This window comes from Eurypyga helias, unplaced genomic scaffold, assembly GCF_000690775.1.
Source record: "Eurypyga helias isolate BGI_N326 unplaced genomic scaffold, ASM69077v1 scaffold42742, whole genome shotgun sequence".
In the NCBI taxonomy this organism is placed as follows: domain Eukaryota; kingdom Metazoa; phylum Chordata; class Aves; order Eurypygiformes; family Eurypygidae; genus Eurypyga; species Eurypyga helias.
Genome location: NW_010237340.1, coordinates 1 through 17,005, shown reverse-complemented (window position 1 = coordinate 17,005; position 17,005 = coordinate 1). Strand labels below are relative to the sequence as shown.

General features: G+C 45.0%; 1 protein-coding gene across 1 annotated transcript; it reads right to left on the bottom strand.

Annotated features, from left to right (window-relative positions):
* Positions 1-2,787: 2,787 nt before the first annotated feature.
* On the bottom strand, positions 2,788-14,787 carry PDIA6 (protein disulfide isomerase family A, member 6; the record flags this gene model as incomplete). The annotated part of the gene is made up of 12 exons (XM_010147427.1): positions 2,788-3,269; positions 3,998-4,094; positions 6,021-6,179; positions 7,195-7,267; positions 7,361-7,445; positions 8,694-8,834; positions 9,733-9,847; positions 10,255-10,388; positions 11,417-11,523; positions 12,024-12,150; positions 12,932-12,989; positions 14,616-14,787. Coding segments are annotated over 12 exons (1,337 nt in total), but the record flags the coding sequence as incomplete, so codon positions are not given.
* Between the last annotated feature and the right edge of the window lie 2,218 nt (positions 14,788-17,005).

Here is a 17,005-nt window from a genome sequence, read left to right as displayed (position 1 = left end):
TGAGCGGGAGAGGGGTAGGAACAGAGAGGTGTGCCCCCTCCCAGGGGATGATTGTGTGTGTTGGTGTGTTTCAAGGTACGGCCTCCCAGTGAATTTCCAAGCCATGCTGCTGCAGCCCAACAGGAAGTCTGTGAAGCGCCTGAGAGACGTCCTAAACACAGTCTTCAAACATCTGGATGAGGTTGCAGCAGCAAGTATAATGGAGGTAGGTATTTGGGCTGCAAGTGCACACCGAACCATAGAATGGTTTGGGTGGGAAGGGACCTTAAAGACCATCTAGTTCCAACCCCCCTGCCATGGGCAGGGACACCTTCCATTAAACCAGGTTGCTCAAAGCCTCATCCAGCCTGGCCTTGAACACTTCCAGGGATGGGGCATTCACAGCTTCTCTGGGCAACCTGTTCCAGTGCCTCACCACCCTCTCCAGGAAGAACTTCTTCCTGATATCTAATCTAAACCTCCCCACTTTCAATTTAAACCCGTTACCCCTTGTCCTGACACTACAGGCCCTTGTAAAAAGCCCCCCCCAGCTTCCTTGTAGCCCCTTCAGGTACTGGAAGGCTGCAATAAGGTCTCCCCGGAGCCTTCTCTTCTCCAGGCTGAAGAAGCTGTATCTTGTCTCAGTTTACCCATGTGAACGCTTTCACGGGCCAGGGGGTAGAGCAGGCATCCCTCCCACCTTGCAGTTCAAGGGGCCCTGCATGCAGCTCTGATCCTTGGTGGTTGTGGGTCGGATTAGGGTAACGGGTAGGCTCAGATCACAATGGCCATGCAGACTGCTTACATTTTCTCTTGAAACATCTGACGTTTACAGCTACAAGACTGAAATAGCTCTGATCAGTTGTGTTAGTTCCTCTAGGTGAAAAGTTTCAGGTCTATAAACATTCAGTCAACACAGGAATAATTAATCCAGATTTAAATGCTAGGACTGCAGCAGCTCCATCCCCAGTAAAAGGCTGTCACTGAGGCATTCAGTCAACCTAGGACTTCAGCAAGCAGCACTACCTACTTTCTCCCTCCCCTTACCTTGATTTAGGAGAAATCAAATCATGTGGGATAAACCAGCAGGCATTAAAACAGCCTAAAACCAGCAGGCACAAAATTCCCAGCGAATGAAGGGAGGAGAAAGAAGTTAGTTGCTCTGGAGCTGAAGCACACAGAAATGCTGCAATACACACTGATAAACGTGCGCCAACCAAGCACAAATTCAACGCCAACTGCCTTGGGCAGCCTGAAAACCCCGAGCAAACACCACATTCTCAGTGATGAACTCCCCGTCTTAAGCACAGCAAACGGAACGCTCCATTCCACCTGCAGAAGAGGAGCGCAGGAGCAATCCGCTGCGGCATGGAACCACGCAGCAGTTTGTTCACTGGCACTCAAGTCAGACCGTTTCCTTTTGCAGCCCGGCATGGACATCCCAGGATTACAGCTGAGCAATCAGGAATACTACCCTTACGTCTACTTCAGGATCGATCTCAGTCTGCTTGACTGCAGTTAGACACTGCTCCAGCTTCACCTGTTCAAGACCCTGCTGTCACAGTAAAACAATCTTTAGCTGCTGAAAGTAAGATTAAAATGCTGTAGCAGAACAGTTGCCCAAGATCTCCCTCCCACCTGCAGAAATTTTTATAGTACTTCAGTACAACATCGCTTGTTCACTGTCACAAAAACTTATCTCGGAGGCAGGAGGTACTATGGTAGTTTTTATTTTTTTTTTTTGGTAAGTTACAAAGATGGAATATCTGTTGGACTTGAAATAAAACAAGTTTTAAAAGTGTGGTGGCTAATGGGTCTACTAGGTATGTACAGTCTTGTTCTTCTACCAAAGCAAACAGACAGACCAGAAAAAGTAGAAAGCATCACAGCAAAACCCAAAGGTTTTTTTAATTTAAAAAAAAGAAAAGCTTAAGAAAAGATCCGCAAAATCACATGGAACTTGGAGTCATACTGCACTTAGCCCCACGTACTCACAAGTTTAGTTTTTGCCAAGGTATTTCAGGTGTAACAGCTCCATCAGATCTCACCTGCTGGGACGACAGTTGCCCCAAACCTGCAGTCAGGGTGCTGCTGGCCGGCAGGCAGTGGTTCTTACACTGCCTTCCACAGGGATGGGGCGCGGGCGCTCTCCTGCGGACACCCCTGTTAAGTTATTCCCTTGGAAGGAGGGGAAACTTTCAGTTCTGTCATTCCTTACCAATAAGATGATCGCAGGAGGGTCACTTCACTAGACCCCAATACAGGGCATGGAGAACAATTATAGTATTTTTAATTAAAACCCAGTGGTAGCCATCCCCATTCCAGATTCCCCTTCCAAGGAGACAGCAATTTCAAATCAAAACCGTGCCAGATGGTTAAATGAAGAAATATTATCCAATTTGCTGGTGACAGGACCAGGGTGTCTGTTAGCACCTGCAAATCTTCATGCCCTAAACCAGGAATTAGCTTCACTGCTAATCCTGGAGAAGAGACCAACAGCTCCCCGTGTCTCCCACCACAGCAGCAACCCCGCTTCTATTGTCGTCATGGTCTTACAGAGCCTGGCACAAAGAAAGAGAAAGCCCCTGAGAAGGAATAGGAAAAGGAAGACTAAAGAGCATTTAAACGAAGATTGTCCCATCTAATCAGGCTTTAGGCCACACCATCCAAATGGTTCACAGCAAGGGGGTGGGTTCAGGACTCCCCTCTGCACCAGCCTCTCTACCCTACAGTTCATTTTTCAAGAGTCATCCAAAACAGGATAGTTTTTATCACGTGCACCTTTGTTACTCTATACAAGACTAACACTGTGTGTCAAAAATATTTTGCTTTATTCTTTAACTAAAAGAGAAGCTGACCAGGTTCCACCTCCATGGACAAAAAAATATCACATTTAAAATTGGTTACACTAATGGCCTCCAGTTACACTCAAACAGCACACTATCCACAAAATAAACCCCAAGATGTTCCAAAGAAAGATCCATGTTGTCCTCAAAATATTTGTTACACAGAATACAATCAAGTTTACTGGTTATGACAATTCATAGAATTTCTGCAATGGTTTCTTGAGAGGTGTACAGTTCACTGCTGCAGTGCACCCAACAGCACAGCGTCACGTGCTGTTTCTCCATAAAAAGGCCACTGGAAAAATCCATCTGACTGTGAACCAGGTTGCAAACTGCTGCACAGACTCTCCCAAGAAAAGAAGGTTCCTGACGATCTCAAAGCTCATCTTTATCCCAGTCATCCAGATCCACATCACTGAGATCGATATCATCTTCCACCGGAAGCTGTGAGAAAGGGAAGGGTTTGAGCACGTGTTTAGAAGCGCGTAACACCAGGACATCACTGACTGGAAGACGCTTACTTCATCCTGAGGGTAAAGCTCCTGCCTGTTGGCTCTTTCATTCATAAATACTCATTAAGCACAGGACAAGTGCTGAGTGTTTAGACTAAAAGGTTATTTCCTAATGAAAATACGCCGCTTCCGGGCAAATTATGTAACACAACTATCCTAGTAGTGTAATTTAATTCCATATAAAGTAGATCAAAGGATCATGGTGACTGTGCTTTTATAGCCATGTTGAACCTTAAGAACATACTGAACCCCTGTGTTATTACACAGGATTTCCCTCACAAAGTTGCTGACAGGAGGACTTGGGTGGTGAGGCCAGCATGTCACAAAACCAAAGTCGTCCCAGACGTTCGGGTCTCGAACGCATATGCTACCACCTCCCTCACCAGCACAGGCAGGAACACATTCCAGCCCCATGGGATTCTACTTTTGGATTACATCCTAACAACTAGGCAGAGTGCCTGTCCACAATGTCAAACACCAAATCTGGTTTTTGGTCGACTGGCAGGATTTAAGTCATGGGAAAAAAAAAAAGAGACAGTGTGCCACAATCTTTGAGGAACAAGAATTTTCACATTGCCAGGTCTCAGTTACTCTGTCCAGTTTCTTCTGAACATGTCAAATTGCCATGGTCACTTTAAGATACAGTGGAGCCCCACTTACCTCACCATCTTTGCCATCCCAAGGTTCAACTGAATGAATTTTAGGGAAAGCTCCACCACCCACTGGTGCTGTAGAGCCACGACCAACAGACAGCTCCCTAAGAAAAAAAACCAAACAAGTACATTTAAGGGATTTCTCCAGTCTCCATCCCCCTGGAAGATAAAGGGAAGTTAACTTTGAGATCTGCTTCAAGAGACGCAAGCAGATTTAAACTACTGTCTGGGAGCAAAAGCTTTCCTTTTCTGCTTCTCAATTTGCAAAGAGCCCGTAGAGCAGCACCGCAAGTTCACAACTGATATTATGCGAGCTACACCGTTTCCTATTTCAGCAGTGCCCCTTGTAACACTTGCGAACCAATACAGCCCCTTCAAGAGTATGTTGTGTATCCCTGGAGGCGAGGAGTCTGCCATTCCAGGTCTGGCAGCCACCTGCAACTGTGACTTGAAATAGCTAGTGATCTTTCCCTGGTGAACCCCAAGCCTCCGTGGGTCACAGCGGGTAGGAGGTAACCGGCTTCTGCTTTGACACACCCTATTAGGTTTCCTCAAAGAGCCCAGCATTAAAATCCTGAAGAGCTAATCCCTTTCCATTCTTTCAGAAGCAAATACGACAGGATTAGCATTCCTCCCTAGGTGTAGTCTCCAGTTTTTATGGTTTTTTACGGTCTTCTCAGTGCCAAGTTTCCTTACTTTTGGTCAACGCTGTCAAGACTGCCTATCAGGTTACCCAAGCTGCACGCAGCGAGCCGAGGTAACAGCCCACTACACCCACTGCAACTGTGCTGCTTTCTTGAGGAATGCTGCCGAGCCGAACCATCAAGCCAGATTATCCCAGCAAGCATTGCTCCGCAGTCAGATGATGCCAAGCCAATTATCTAATGTGATATAAGCTGTTAAATTAGCTGTTTTGTCCTGGAAGCACTATCCACCCTCACCAGGGGAGGTTTCACCAGGATGGATTTTATAGACTACGAGAATTTGCCATGCGTGGGAGAGGCAGGTGTTGCTCACATGCGTTAGTACAGACTGTCTGGTGTAACCCCTCTGGCACCCGAATCCTAAATGCCAGAGCATCCAGTAGAATTAAGAAGAAAGTCTGATCACTTACACAGGTAGAGAACATAGCACTGCTCCCATTAATCCAGAAAAAACAGGGTTCAACTGATGTGCTTCTTAGGGCAAGGTGAAGGGAGACCTGCATTTCCTGCTGCACTTGTGACTGTCCTTCGCCATTCTCTGAGCCAGGACATGGAAGCAGCAGCGCTAAGAGAAGCTCCCAAAGGCTCTCACACACCTTATGGCAGCTGCTGTTTTACCCAGAAGGAGCATTCCCACGTCACTCTGACCACGCTGAAGTAACAGTTTAAGTTTAGCTGCTCTGTTTCAGTGCTCCTGACACCTCCTGTCCTCCTCCCCATCTCCTTCTCACATTCAGTTCTCAGCGCTGGCTCCGGCCCAACTACGCAAGAGGCAGTTTCAGGGAGCTTGAGCTGAGCAGAGAGCTATTGAATTTTTGGACAGATTGCTTCAGCTCCCCCCAGTTAGTTTATCAGATGCCAAGGGAATGGTGGAGAGGAGAGGTAGGACCAGACCAAGTCAGAATGAACAGCAACATACAGAACCTCAGCAGCACACACTGAGACTCCCAAACAGAGAACGTCGTAATTACTAAATCAGAGTGCACCACTGGAATTAATTAATACTGATTACTAAATCTCATTAATTTCTTAAGTTACCGAACAACCAGAATTTTCCAAGCTCAAATCTCACTACTGTTTTCAAAAGCTGTGCTAAAACTACCATTTAAGTCTAAATGGCCAACTTCTTAATTCTGTCCACCAGAAAAAGGAAGAGGTGATGTAATAGTTGCAATCCTCACTGAAATCACTCCCCTACTGCAGTGAATGCTCATCATCTTAATCCTCTCAACTGTGAAAGTGTCCTTTGACTCCTGGATCTGATTTTGGTCTAAAGAGTCACAGCCCAACTGACAGAAAGATTTAAGTCACTTGAAGATTTCATACCTGAGAAACTCATTAATCCCTTGCTCACTGAACGATCCTTTCAGAAGGGCGAATTTCATCTTCCGAGCATTCACAGCTGCCATCGCTGGATACCCAAAGCCTCCAATCCCCAAAGAGCTCTCAAGATCTGACTGAGCACCTGCTTCTGTCCACAGCCACCTTGAGGAAAAAAAAGTGTAAAATGAGTAATTAGGAGAAGCACTACAATTGTTTAGAAGTCACACATACCCCATAATGCTGCAGAGTTCAAAATGGGCTGTGAAGTGCCCTCACAGTGTCAACCCACCCCACTTTGTTGCTGAAGTCAGCAGGGAATAGCAGGGTCCCAATTTTGAATGATTGTAACAGACAAAGCCCCTCCAGAACAGCACCTCTAGGCCAGGCCCACGCTCACAGCCACCAAAACCTGGATCAGAACATCCATGATTGTAAAACAGTCCTTTCCCTGAACCGCCTACCTGAACAAATTGCTGCACTCCAGCCTATATTGAGCCATTTTTAGCTTTGCTTAAGTCACAACTCTAACCATAAAAAAGTACTACTCAAATCCCATTGTAAAGGATTTCTGGCTAGAGACTGCAAGAGACCAGTATTTCACACAGTATTAGTTCCTCACTGGCTAAGCATTAGAGGAACTGAGACCCGGCAAGTCCTGCGAAGAACCTGTGCAATCAGCCAACCCTAGCATTTCCCCCAGGCTCTCATGCTATTTTGCCTTCTTTTCACAGCAGAATGTACCAGAACAACTCGCACTTCCCAGGGACCCCAACCTCCACTCAAGAGGAGAAGAGGCAAAGCCTGCTGGCCTACTCCTTTGAGAATTCAACAGTCATACTTGGCACACTCACCCAGACCCTAAAAAACCAGATAAATATTGTCCTACAGTATTTTAGCATTCAGGACAGGGTAAGAGACACTTAATCTCATTAATGCTTAGCACTTGTAAATACAGGATTTGAGATGTGGATAAAAAGAAAAAAATTCAGCAGTTTATTCTAAAGCCACAGCACCTCCCTCCCACAGCACAGTTAGTGAAACACCAACTATGTGTTCAGGATATGCTACCCTGAACAAGGAACAGCTCACTCTGCTGACAAATCACTATCATACAGGATTCTCTTATTACTTAAAAAATGCTCATCTTTTTCAAGACAGTCTACACAGTGACACTTACCCCCACATTTTCTTTTTGTATTTTTCAGCCATTTTTAACATGACATCCAGGTAAGAATTCCTCCCCGAAGCTCCTGTTTGTTAGACAGAATTGGACAAGTCAAAAAACACAGCTACATGCTTTAACTGTCAAGTCCATACAGAAGCCTGCTGGTTTGTGTGTCTACCTGTGTCAAGAATGTGAGGTAGGACAGAAATGATGCAGAGCTGATGAGCATCACAGGTACTCTTCACAACATCTTCACTAATTATCTAGAAGAAAGAGGCAGAAAGTCACTAGGAGTTAAGACTTGGTTACCCAGCTGTGACCACCACGCTTCTCTTCAACAGCCCACCAGCTCCATCCCACAATGTAATAAGCATCTGAAACAACCTGACACAAAAAGCTTACAAGCCTCCCCCTACGCCACTGGTCCCCCAACACAAGTAATAACAGAAGACTTTGCGAAGTCTTTGTAAAGACGTGCAGCCAACAGGAGAGCAAGCAGTACCAAGCAAGGCTTTCAAACATCACGGCAAGATGTCGCTTCTTGCTCAGAATCACTGTCCTTGGACCAGGGCTGGTATGAACCAAAACGCTGCTATCATTATAAATCACTGTGAACAGCACACCCAGACCTACATGTACGCCTGCATGTTTCACTCACGGTGCTGGTAGTGTAAGGAGGGCCAGAAAGCTGCAGCATTTGCTGAAGATGAGGATATAAAACTGGTATTGCTTTGTTACTGTCAATTAAATATGATCTACCTTAAAAAGGAATCAATCCATGTGTCTACATCAGGTGTTTCCAAACTCTGACTGTGCACCTCTACCAGTAAAAGTATTGGGGCTGCATGCTTGGAAATACATGTCCATCAATTACATACATGTACTACTGTACTAGCAGTATGTACAGCATACAGAAAACCAAATTAGGATTAAATAAAACTTAAAACATAATTTAAAATGTGTTATTTCATCTTTATCAATGATACTTTTTTTTTTCCCCTTCACCCCAGTGGATTGTCTCTGCAGTGGGATGCATGCAAGACAACTGATCACCATTTCAAATCTACCAACATCAAGCTGAAACTACAAGTCACCACACAGAGGGTGAAGATTTTTTGGACAAGGAGCGAGGTTAGTCATCTTGCAACTCCTAATGGACAGATTACAAATTGCAAAACCTTGTCCTCCTGTTCTTAGAGAAAAGATGGGGCGCAGAACCAAACCTTTCCACTTATTCCTCAAGCGAGGATTCAGACACCCTGGTACCACAGCACTGTCAGTGCCTTCGCTGTTATCAATTCTGATCATCTTTCAGTGAACAATAAACTCACAGTAAAAATTAAATAACAGAAAGCTAAGTGATCAGACTTCTCATCCTTTGCGATTTCTACTGCAGAACAACTCAGAAACAGCACACAAGCTTTTTTTTTATTTAAAGTTATTATAGTCCTGTAAAAACTGCTGTGAAGGATATGGTGGAAAAGCAATTTCAGAAAGTGATGTAGCTGTACCTCCAGGAGCTCGGGTGGCGGTGCATTATCAGAGAACAGATCCAGAGCACGAGCAACGATATCAGATCTAGTTCTGCCACCATCATAATCAACAGGGTCTTCTCCTTTCTGGAAGATTTTAATTGTGGGAAATCCACGAATCTGCAAGACAGTTTTAAGTCATCAGTCAAATAAATCTGAACATCTACGGTGGAAATTATCTGCTACTCTGATGTGTTCTAGATCAAGAGAAAGGGAAGAGATTTAACGTCTACGTGAATCAAGTCTCGCAGCATGTTATGACTGAGCTTCAGCAACTTAGTAGCTTTCAACTTGCACAATTCAAAACATTAACATGGACTGAAACACTGTTTCAGGTTTTAGGCCCCATGAAACAGCAACGGTTTTATCTCCGATTTGACACACCAAGCAGGTTTAAGTACCAGGAGGACTATCTTAACTCTTCATATTTCTTAGACATTAGTTTCCCAGCCTATGGGGGGAAAGCACTGTACCTGCACTGTAGCAAGTGGACCTCAAGCTCCCTTTGCTACATTTTTTTTTTTTCCTGCTGAAAACATGCACTTAGAAGGAAACACAGCAGCTTGCTGTAAGCTCCCTGAACTGTATTAAAAATTAAAGAATATCCATTTGCTTTGGGCCCACAGCACAGCTGACCCGGGCAGCTAATATTGTCAGTGATCCCTGGCCACCAGCACCAAGATGTACAGGTACACGTGCGTGTTCTGGAGATGGCCACAGAGCATACCGTCTGAACGGAGAGATCTCCACGTAATAAAGCTATACAAGACCTTATGGAAATAAACAGCCTTTTTCATCAGCAACATCCAGATTTATTCCTTTCCTGTCACTCCATTTATTTATAACTGACATTCAAGAATGATGTTTTGATGGAAAAACGGTATGTGTCACTCAACATTATTTTTAGCACAAAAACATTTATGTGGTACCAGATTAGAAACAGTTCAGCAAGCATTCAAGGGAAGCCTGACTTACTAGAGATGGGAAGGAAACTGTAACCCCTGCACAGCAGACTCACCCCATATCGGCCTGCCAGCATCTGGTTGACTGTTGCATCCACTGCAGCTAGCTTTACTTTTCCCTTTGTTTGTTCCTTCACCTCCGTAGCAGCAGCTGCCCATTCTGGCTCCAGACTGAAAAACAAAGATTAGGAGTCCTCTAAGCTCAGAGTTAGCAAAAGTATGTATACCACATTCCAACATTACATAGAACACTCCACTTGGGAAAAATATAAGTCTCTACAGAGAATGACAGGTAGGTGGATTACTCCACAATGAGACTCAAGTCCCACATCTGAAGAAATGAAGAGGTCAGTATAGCTTCTGGATCTTACTACCACTGGTAACTGGGAGTTCTGCTGTTAAGGAGAACAGCCAGAGCAGGACCAAGGTGCCTTGAGCAGCAGAAGCCCACACATCTTTTGTTAAAACACTTAACAGCCTGACACAGTAGGGATGCAAGGTTCTCTTTAGGGATGAAAGATATTGCACAAAACCAAGGACTAATGGGAACTGAATCGTCCAAGAAAAGCTTCATTTACTTTTTGCAGTGCCCACACCACGGGGCATAAAACTCCACCATCCACACATCGTCACTATTTATGACGTTCTTATCAAAGCTGTCATCAGTCAGCTCAATCACATCCTTCTTATCTCCACCTCCGCTCTCTCGGCTCTGTAAGAAATAAACAGACCCTCACATCAGAAGCAACCAAAATTGGTTTCCTCACAGAAACTATCTCCTGTGTGTCATGTTGTACCAAATGGTCTTTATTTGAATGAGATACAAACCAGGCAGTGTTAGGTCATACAACTTTCCCATTTTAGAAGTGACAATACACACAGCCTACTCCCACAGCACTTTCAAGAAATAGCAAGTGAACCTTCTCTTAAAAAAAAAAAAAGTAAAGAGAAATCAGGTCAAACTGACTAACAAGATGCGGGGACACTCCCCCAGTTGTTCACGCTCTGATCTGTCCAAGAACAAAGTGCTCTCCAACTCCCCCACCCCACCGTGCCCTGGTTTCCAGGCAAAACAAACACGGACAAGTGCGATACACACTCCAGGGTACAGTCCACCCGGGTCTTCTGTCTGGCCAACCTGAGAACGTTGGAGTACACTTGCTCCATGATTTGGAAACATTAGGAGAAGCCTGCAGCTTTTCAATTTACCTTCAGGGAGAAATCCAGCGAGCCAACTTCAGAAGAACACAACCAAATTAAAAAAGCCTCATTGATCTAGCTCAGACTAGGCAAATTGTACCTCAAACAGTTTGAAAATGGGGCTAATGGGGACCTCAGAGTTCAGCATCTTGCACCTGGGGAAAAGTAACTCCATGCACCAGTACATGCTGGGGGCTGACTAGCTGGAAAGCAGCTTTCCAGAGGGACCTGGGGGTCCTGGTGGAGAAGCTGAACATGAGCCAGCAATCACCGCTGTGGCAAAGGCAGCCTCCTGAGCTGCTTTAGGCAGAGTTGCCAGCAGGTTTGGGGCGGTGATCTTTCCCTCTGCTCAGCACTCAAACATCTGGGGTTCTGGGCTCCCCAGTGTAAAAGGCATGCACACACTGGGGCAAGTCCAGTCAAGGGTCAAAGCTGATTAAGTGCTTTGAGCATCTGACATCTGATGAGAGGTTGAGAAAGCTCTGACCTCCTGTACAGGGTAGTCTCCAGTTGAAAACACTCACACATGCCCTCAAATACCTGTTTCCCAGAACTATAGCCTCCACTTCTGCCACTAAGACGGTCTTTTACCAGGGACCGAAGAGCACTTAGAGCAGCATCAACAATGGCATCACTTGTCCTGCCACCTGCAACATAGCAAAATGAGTGATTAAAGCATCAAAAGGCCAGTTTAAGGCAGGCTGCGGACTTAATTACAAAATCAATATTCTTTCACCCTAAGGATTCTTCCAGAAAAGCAAGATTGGACTGTGAATGATATGGTACTAGTGGCAGGACATCACTGACTTAAACACAAGTAGCAGGATTGACTTCATTCCACTTTTTAATTACTCACCTGATCCAATGGGGGGTGGGGGGGGCTGTGGCAAGCTCCCAGTAAACAAGAAAGGAATAATTCTTTGGAACCACCTGTCAACCTCCACCAACTACAAACTGTAAGTGGGACTGTTAGCCCACACTCAGACATGCATAATTTGGGCCAGCAAGTCCCACCCATATGTCTCTCAGTTACTACAAGCACTAGACAGGAAGGAAGCGTCACACAAGACTGCATTAACAGCTCCCATAATTACTGTATTCAGGGCATTTTTTAGACATGCAACATGTGAAAGAGCATCATAATTACCCTGGTAATCCTCTGCTTTGTTTTTGTTGGCTCCAAATATTTTGATAGTTGGAAATCCTCTTACTCCATACTGTCCACCCAAGGACTGATGCTTATCGGCATCTACTGCACCTACTTTCACTACACCCTGTGGAAATCAAAACAAAAACCTAAGACAGGACTCTACAGTGATTTAACACATTTTATACTCTGTACGCACTGGAGAGAGAATTATTAGGAAGGTAAGAAAACAGTGACCAAAAGGGAGGTGTTATCCCTCCCCAAAGCATTACACTACAAAACACCATATATAGGATTATTTTTTTGGTTGGATTTTTTTGCTTGGTTGTTTTTTGGGATTTTTTTTTTTTTTTGCTTGTTTGGGGTTTTTTCTGGTTGGTTGGTTTTTTGTTTTGAAAAAGTACAAAATTTTACCTAGGCAAGAGTTCAGCAAATCACTACATGACAAAGTTTCTTTTAATAAAAAAAAAAAATACTCATCACCAACAGCTTAGAAAGCTGTTTTCAAATATTCAGTTCATGCTGTTCCTGTACTTCAGAGGCAGGTGACAGGACAGCAAGAAAGAAACATGCTATTTTGATGTCTTCTGGTGCTGCTAAAACCAGCCCTGGAAAACAGTAATGAAAATTCACAGGTACAGAATTGACTTGCTTCCCCTACAATTCCACAGCTTCTTTTAAGAAAAAAAAAAAAACAAACCCAAAAAAACCAAACCCAAGCAAAACAAACCAAACAAAAATCCTGACTTCAAGTGCCTCCTATTGGCCACTTCTCTGGCTGGACAAGTATGATTAAAGTGATACAGCTGGGGGTACCAAACCCCACCTCCATGTTCCCAAGCCAGATGACAAACAGTGAAACTCTCCTCAATCCACTGCCACAAGCACATCTGAAAGATTAAACTTACTTTTAATGCTGTTGCTGCTTTCTTCCACTCAGGGGTTAGTCTTTGACAATGACCACACCTTTTAAGAAAAAAAAAAACAGAACACCACACAATCAGGAATTGCTACCTGGCTTTCCTAGCACAGAAGCAAACACGAGCACCAAAATTCACAATACTCTGCTTGTTGCAAGCTAAAACGGACTGGTGATGAGGCCTGAAAAAACTATTTGCGAGGTAACTTCTTGACTAGCAAACGTTTATGGCACGACATCTCCTGGAGGTGTCTGGGGGAGAAGATCAATGGTTGACCAACAACTAGGGTATACTCACAGCAACACAAGTCTGTAGGGAGAGAGGAGCTGCCAATTTATGTGTACCTTTACTTGGCATCGTTCAATAAAGCTTTCTGTTGTCTGTAAAGCTCCAACAACTCTAGAAGAGGCACTGCAAGCTTTCCTCTAAACCTCTCAGCCCACACAGTCAGGCTGTTGTAATGAAAGATCCCTTTCTCCAGAACATGGAATTTTGGATGGCAATAGCACAGAGGTTTTGTGCAAAGATGGAATATACATCACCAGAACATACATGGAAGAGAGTCCATGCTCTGGACATGAGAGGGATGGGAGACAGAGGTGCTAGATTAAGATGCACAAAGCCAGTATTTTTCAATGTAAACTGGCAATTCTAAGTGTGAATCCAGATCTGCGCATTCATAGAATCATCATAGAATCATAGAATGTTTTGGGTTGGAAGGGCCCTTAAAGACCATCTAGTTCCACCCCCCCTGCCATGGGCAGGGACACCTTCCACTAGACCAGGTTGCTCAAAGCCTCATCCAGCCTGGCCTTGAAGACATCCAGGGATGGGGCATCCACAGCTTCTCTGGGCAACCTGTTCCAGTGCCTCACCACCCTCTCCGGGAAGAACTTCTTCCTGATATCTAATCTAAACCTCCCCACTTTCAATTTAAACCCATTCCCCCTTGTCCTGTCACTACAGACCCTTGTAAAAAGTCCCCCCCAGCTTCCTTGTAGCCCCTTCAGGTACTGGAAGGCTGCAATAAGGTCTCCCCGGAGCCTTCTCTTCTCCAGGCTGAACAAGCCCAACTCTCTCCGCCTGTCCCCATAGCAGAGGGGCTCCAGCCCTCGGAGCATCTTCGTGGCCTCCTCTGGACTTGCTCCACCCAGTCTATATCCTTCTGATGTTGTGGGTTCCACACCTGGACGCAGAACTCCAGGTGGAGTCTCACGAGAGCAGAGTAGAGGGGAGAATCCCTTCCCTCAACCTGCTGGCCACACTTCTCCTGACACAGCCCAGGATACAGTTGGCTTTCTGGGCTGCCAGCGCACACTGCTGGCTCGTGTTCACGTCAGAATCAGGTTCAGAGAGACAAAAGTGAGGGGTTTTCTCACTTACCTACTGCACTTTAATCAGTAATTTTTAATACTGATTTCAGTAGAAAAATTGCACATCGAGATTTGTTATCAGACCCTATTTACCAGCTTTAAACCAGTTCCTGCCTTTTTCCCCCTCATGAGGATATTTAAAGTAGGAATCCCAACTGCAGCTATTTTGCTCATCATGAGGCCATCAAACTGATAACTGTATTGCCAACAACTGAATGACACCCTGAACTGATCAGCAGCAGATTTCTATGCTGCTCCTCCACGATAACAGCAAGCAAGTATGCAGCTGTAATTCTTACCACGGGGCATAGAACTCCACGAGCCACAGGCTGTCACTCTGAATGACCTCCTTGTTGAAGTTAGTTGGTGTTAGCTCTATCACATCATCACTGGCCGAATACAAACCATTAACTGCCAGGAATAACGTGCAGCTCACTGTGCCTAGAACAAAAAGCAAAGTAATCAGCACTCCTGTAGAACATTTATGGCTCTCCTGTTGCTATGGCTAAATCATCCCCCTTCCCACCATAAATCAGCAGAAAAAAAGGAAAAGGGATTCCAGTCTGACCAGAGAAAAAGGAGGTTAAAGCAACATGTATGTATTCCCTCTACACTTAAATCATGGTTCTACGGGATCATGTAATACATTTCCGGTGTCTAAAGGTAGCTGGAATTACACCACTCCTGCTACGGATCCAGAGAGCATTTTGTCAAAGCTGCAACCCTAACTACTACTGGTACAAGACCAGCAGAATTTCCACACAGATCCCACAATCAGCCACGTTTTATTTCAGTTCTTTCTCATAGAAACTAAGCCAATCACCCACCTCTCCTGCACAGCAGGTACTCAAACACATCTTCCATAGGATCACATAATGCCAGGCTGTCCCGGCCACTCTTAACACAGTTACACGGATGTTAGGACCAGCACTTGATGCACTGGTAGTGTGAAGAGCTCCTTCATTCTTGCTCACGAGGATCTTTGTCTACCATCAATTTATCTCTCTAGCAACAGACTGAAGAACATCTGAATCTCTCTGGTTAACAACTCAAGCACTCTTCGAATGCTAAAAATAAAAATAAAAGGTACAAGGAAACTGCTTTCTCTTTAGAAAGGTTTCATACTTCTGGTCACTTCTGGATCTTACTTTTGCTTAATAAAACCTTCACACACAAAACCTTGTAATCCTTCCTTCTACCTAGTCAGAGATTGAGAGATAATTTGATGAAAGATGACAAGCATGTCTAACAAAAGCCACAGGGCAAAAGGTTTAATCTACCTAAGACTGGGGGTGGTGGTGTAAGAGCTCAGGCATCAGTCAGAACTAGGCAAAAAAAAAAGTTAGCTTTGCTGCAAGTGGTTAATAACTTGCATAGGAAGCTGCAAATTCCCTCCCAAGACTTCCAAGAGGAAGATACAGTTCAGTGCTGTAGAAACTCTACAGCACATGGTAGACAGACCACATGGCATCACCTTTGCTTCAGTCCTGTTCAAGAAAAACCTGTTTCATTACAGAAATAACATCCTCCAGGTTACTCAGAGATCAGGACTGAATTACCATGCTGCAACCCAGCGCCATCCCTATCCATCGCACCACTCCCCCCTCCTAACGGCTTCTAACCCTAGGACACAACCCTTTGCACTTGAGGTGATCCTAGTTGGTTTCCACCACCACATCAACACACAAGATCAGCTCTCTCCCTTCACTATGCTCACACACAAACAGCACTTCATCAGCACTGATCAACTGACTTTGAAGGCGATCTGTGGCTGTCACAGCATGTTACGGTGACCTACAGTAGCAGCTGCCACTGGGGTAGAGTGAAAAAAAAAAAGGGTGGAAAAAGCTATTTGTATGTTAGTCACTCTCAGGAAAGAAACCTTTCTTTAGATGGAAAGAGACTGTTAAATTGAAATCAGCATATTTTGGCATCCCCCAAAGAGACCTCTGGCAGAACACATTCAGAAGCTGAACAGAGTTCACTCAGAACTTCTCTCTTTGAATCGTCTATCTTATGTAAAAACACCTGCTAAAAGGAACTCTCAAAGGAGAGCACATTCTGAAATTCACCTCGTCACATATCACTGCCTTTTTTTTTTTAAACTATGACTCATTAACTGGTGGCATAGTTTTCCGTTCTACAGTGAAATATTCGAGGTTTAATGCATCCTTAACAAATAAGAAGAATTTTCCTACAGGCATCTAAGCCAGGGAAATGCAAATCTGTCCTTGGTATTAAGGAAAACAAACCAAAAATCTCAGTTAACCCGGTTTCAAAAGTTTTCTTCTAATGTAAGCAAATTACACACAGGAGCATCGCTAAACTATGACAGCTCCGTGCTGGTACTGCCAGACCTCACTGAAAAGTTGTAACTCTGGAAACCTGTGGAAAAGAAAGCTTTGGCACGGGGTGATGATGTAGTGAACTCCCTCCTTGAAGCACCCCCACCCCCCCGCACACGTGCGCTGGGTGAGCGCGAGCCGTCCCCCTCCGGGTCTGCGCAGCGCTACCTGCCCCCTCGGCACTTCCCGGAGGGGGCTGAGCGGGGCCACGGGGCAGATTTACCGACGGAAGACCCAGCAGCAGGGGGAGGGGAAGAGGAAGCACAATTCCCCACGGGCTCCTCCTTTCGCCCTCAGTCATCGCTTTCTTACTGCCTCTGCAGCGCTAGGTCCCAGGTCAGGGC